At 55.6% G+C, this 3,174-nt stretch overlaps 1 protein-coding gene across 1 annotated transcript; it reads left to right on the top strand.

The window, feature by feature from the left end:
- Positions 1-450: 450 nt before the first annotated feature.
- LOC149523938 (uncharacterized) lies at positions 451-2,946 on the top strand. Its single transcript, XM_089780584.1, has 2 exons — positions 451-1,271; positions 1,563-2,946. The coding sequence occupies exons 1-2, from the start codon at positions 486-488 to the stop codon at positions 1,899-1,901; spliced, it is 1,125 nt and encodes a 374-aa protein (XP_089636710.1). The 5' UTR covers positions 451-485; the 3' UTR covers positions 1,902-2,946.
- Positions 2,947-3,174: the final 228 nt, after the last annotated feature.

Genomic DNA, 3,174 nt, shown 5'->3' with positions numbered 1-3,174 from the left:
TGAGACAGGTCATTTCTACCCATCTTTGCACTCAATACAGTACCAGTGCTCATTGACTCCCTTCTGGACTCTGTGACTTAAGCATATTATTTGTTTTTATTCTTTAAAATAATGTTTTATTCTGAAAAATAACTACATAAAAATCTGTAAATTGACATCAATTCAGAGATTTAATGACAGACAGGACCTTCCAGTCCAATACTCCAACTTCACCCAGGAATTCTAGAGCTAATTCTATTTTAATTTGGTTTTAACTGGCCTCACTCCACCTGAAGATGGAGCCCATATTCCCTAAAAAGATGTATTTTCTTTTTTCTTTTTTAGTCACAAAAAAAGGTCTTGTCACAGTTTTACTATAGCTTTGACATCTAGGCTACATCTACACTGGCATGAATTTCCGGAAATGCTTAAAACGGAATACATTCCGTTTTCAGCTTTTCCGGAAAAGGAGCGTCTACATTGGCCATGGAGTTTCCGCGATAACGATGCGCTTTTCCGGAAAAGCGCGTCTACATTGGCGGCGCGCTTTTCCGGAAAAGCAAAAAGCCCGGAACCATTTTGAAAAGGGCAAAGGCCACCAGACCTTTCCGGGGGCGGGGCCGGAGCTCCGTCCAGACGCGTGGTTAAAGGGGTCTCGCCGGGCAGCCGTTTGTCTCGTGCTCCCGTGCCTTGTGACCTCTGCCAGAGACTGGCACCCTTCACAGGGTCGGTGGTTGCCCTGTGAGTTTTGGGGACACCACCCTTTGGCCCCCCACCAGCTTTTCCTGGCATTTTATTTTTTCTGCTCTGCACTGTCTGCTATGGAGCCGTGGGTGGCCATGTACCTGCTCGGGCCCCTGTTAGACCTGTACAGGTGCCTGGAGCTCGTGCTGCAGGCTGGTGCCCTGCTGTACACATACCAGGAGGCAGAGATTGCCTTGGACTCCCTCACCAGGGAGGTCCTGGCAACCGCGTGGCATCAGCACCCAACGATAGACCGGCCCATTTGGACTTTGGAAACGAGCACCGACTGGTGGGACCGTGTGGTCCTCGGACGATGGGACGACTACCAGTGGATCCGGAATTTCCGAATGAGAAAGCGGACCTTTTTGATGCTGTGCACCTGGCTGACCCCCGTGCTGCAGAGAACCGCCACCCGGCTGCGGGCACCCATCCCCGTCAACAAGAGGGTTGCCATCGCGCTGTGGAAGCTGGCCACACCGGACAGCTACCGCTCGGTGGCACACCAGTTCGGGGTGGGAAGATCCACCGTTGGTGTTATCGTCATCCAGGTAAGTCCCAGGGGGAGTGAGATGGGGGGAGGGTGCTCCACTCCAGGCCCAGGGACACCCAAGACTCCAGGCTGGGTCGCTCAGGGGTTTCGACCGTCCCTCCCTTGCACCGGCCCACTGGTGGGGGGGGGGGGGCGTGGGGCGAGGGGGGCCGTGTGTGTGTGTGTGTGTGTGTGTGTGTGTGTGTGTGTGTGTGTACAGAGGGAATCAAGGGGGGGACTCAAGGGAGCGCACACTCACCCCTGGCTGTATGTAATATGTTCCCTTGTGTTTCTCTGCACCCTTCTGCAGGTCGTCCACGCCATCAACGACGTCCTGCTGCCAAGAATCATCCGCCTGCGCGACGTCGATGAGACCATGACCGGCTTCGCTGCCCTCGGGTTCCCCAACTGCGGGGGAGCCCTGGACGCCACCCACATCGCCATCCGGGCCCCGGAGCATCGAGCAGCCCACTTTATGAACAGAAAGGGGTACTGCTCCATCGTCCTGCAAGCCCTCGTGGATCACCGGGGTCGCTTCCTGGACATCTACGGCGGCTGGTCCGGCCGGGCACACGCGCCCGCATCCTCCGGAACTCAGGACTGTTTCAGAGGTTGGAGGCGGGCACCTACTTCCCCCGGCGGGACTTGACTGTCGGGAATGTGCCGATGCCCATCTGCATCGTCGGGGATGCGGCCTACCCCCTGATGCCCTGGCTCATGCGGCCCTACACGGGGCAGCCGGACCAGAACCGGGCCCGGTTCAACGACCGCCTCAACCGGGCCCGAAACCCAGTGGAGCTGGCGTTTGGACGGTTAAAAGCCCGCTTTCGTTGTTTGCTCACCCGTCTCGACATGGGTGAGCAGAATGCAACGGAAGTGCTGGCCGCGTGCTGCGTGCTCCACAATATTGTGGAGCGCAGTGGGGAGGCCTTCCTCCCTGCATGGGTGGCAGCTGAGGCACAGACCTTGGACCAGCCCGACACAGCTGCCATCCGCCAGGCGTGCCAGGAGGCGGTGCGCATTAGAGAGGCCCTGGTGGACATGTTTGCCCAAGCCCCGTAGCAGGGTCGCTTGGGTCACCCCAGAGTACTCCGTCCCAGCTCCTACCCTTCCCCACCTCCTCCCCTTACCTCCCCCCTCCCCATAGTATAGTAAAGCGTCGGGTCACAGCACATCGCGGCCGTCATCGAGTCTGTTCGTCGGGTGCGTCGGGTGTAGCTAGGGTTTTTCTTTTAAGTTAGGCTAGGGTTTAGGCCACCATCGCCGTCCTGAGGAACAGCCAACAGGATTTGGGACTTGTGTGGAAGGCTTACATCAGTGCCATCTTCAATGGATCTCCTGGCTGTTCCTCTCCTGAGGCCCGGAAGGCCCAAAGGACTGACATGGCCAGCAACACCACAGTCATCCGTCGAGGGATCTCCTGGCTGTTCCTCTCCTGAGGCCCGGAAGGCCCAAAGGACTGACATGGCCAGCAACACCACAGTCATCCGTCGAGGGATCTCCTGGCTGTTCCTCTCCTGAGGCCCGGAAGGACCAAAGGATCGAGGTGGCCAGCAACACCACAATCGTCCTCCCTGCGCCTAACTTATGTTTTTGAATCTGTACTGTACTGCATATTGTAACCATTTTTTTCTGCTTGTTTGTTGCTATGTAAATATAGTTTCTGGTTTACATCTTTTACTGAAAAGTCTCAGTATTTCTTTATGCGCCGCGAACCAATGACCACTGAAAAAGCCCCCTCCCCCCCCCCCCCCCCGGTGATAGAGTCATGAATTTGTTGTCCACAGTTGTAACCCTCTTAAATTGAAGTGGCTAATTGGCATCTCACATAATTTCTGTACAGTTACTAGAGGAACACAATAACCACACAAGATTGAAATGAAAACAGAACTTTTTATTTACAAAGGAGGGGGGGGGAGCTT

This window comes from Pelodiscus sinensis, chromosome 9 (assembly GCF_052426305.1).
Source record: "Pelodiscus sinensis isolate ZL-2025 chromosome 9, ASM5242630v1, whole genome shotgun sequence".
NCBI lineage: Eukaryota > Metazoa > Chordata > Testudines > Trionychidae > Pelodiscus > Pelodiscus sinensis.
This window is presented reverse-complemented; position numbering and strand designations above follow the sequence as displayed.

What these genes read in the sequence shown, in the direction of transcription:
- LOC149523938 (XM_089780584.1), top strand. Translation starts at nt 486, where the DNA reads ATGCGCTTTTCCGGAAAAGCGCGTCTACATTGGCGGCGCGCTTTTCCG. An exon ending in TTGGTGTTATCGTCATCCAG is followed by an intron (nt 1,272 to 1,562) that starts GTAAGTCCCAGG and finishes ACCCTTCTGCAG; the next exon opens with GTCGTCCACGCCATCAACGA.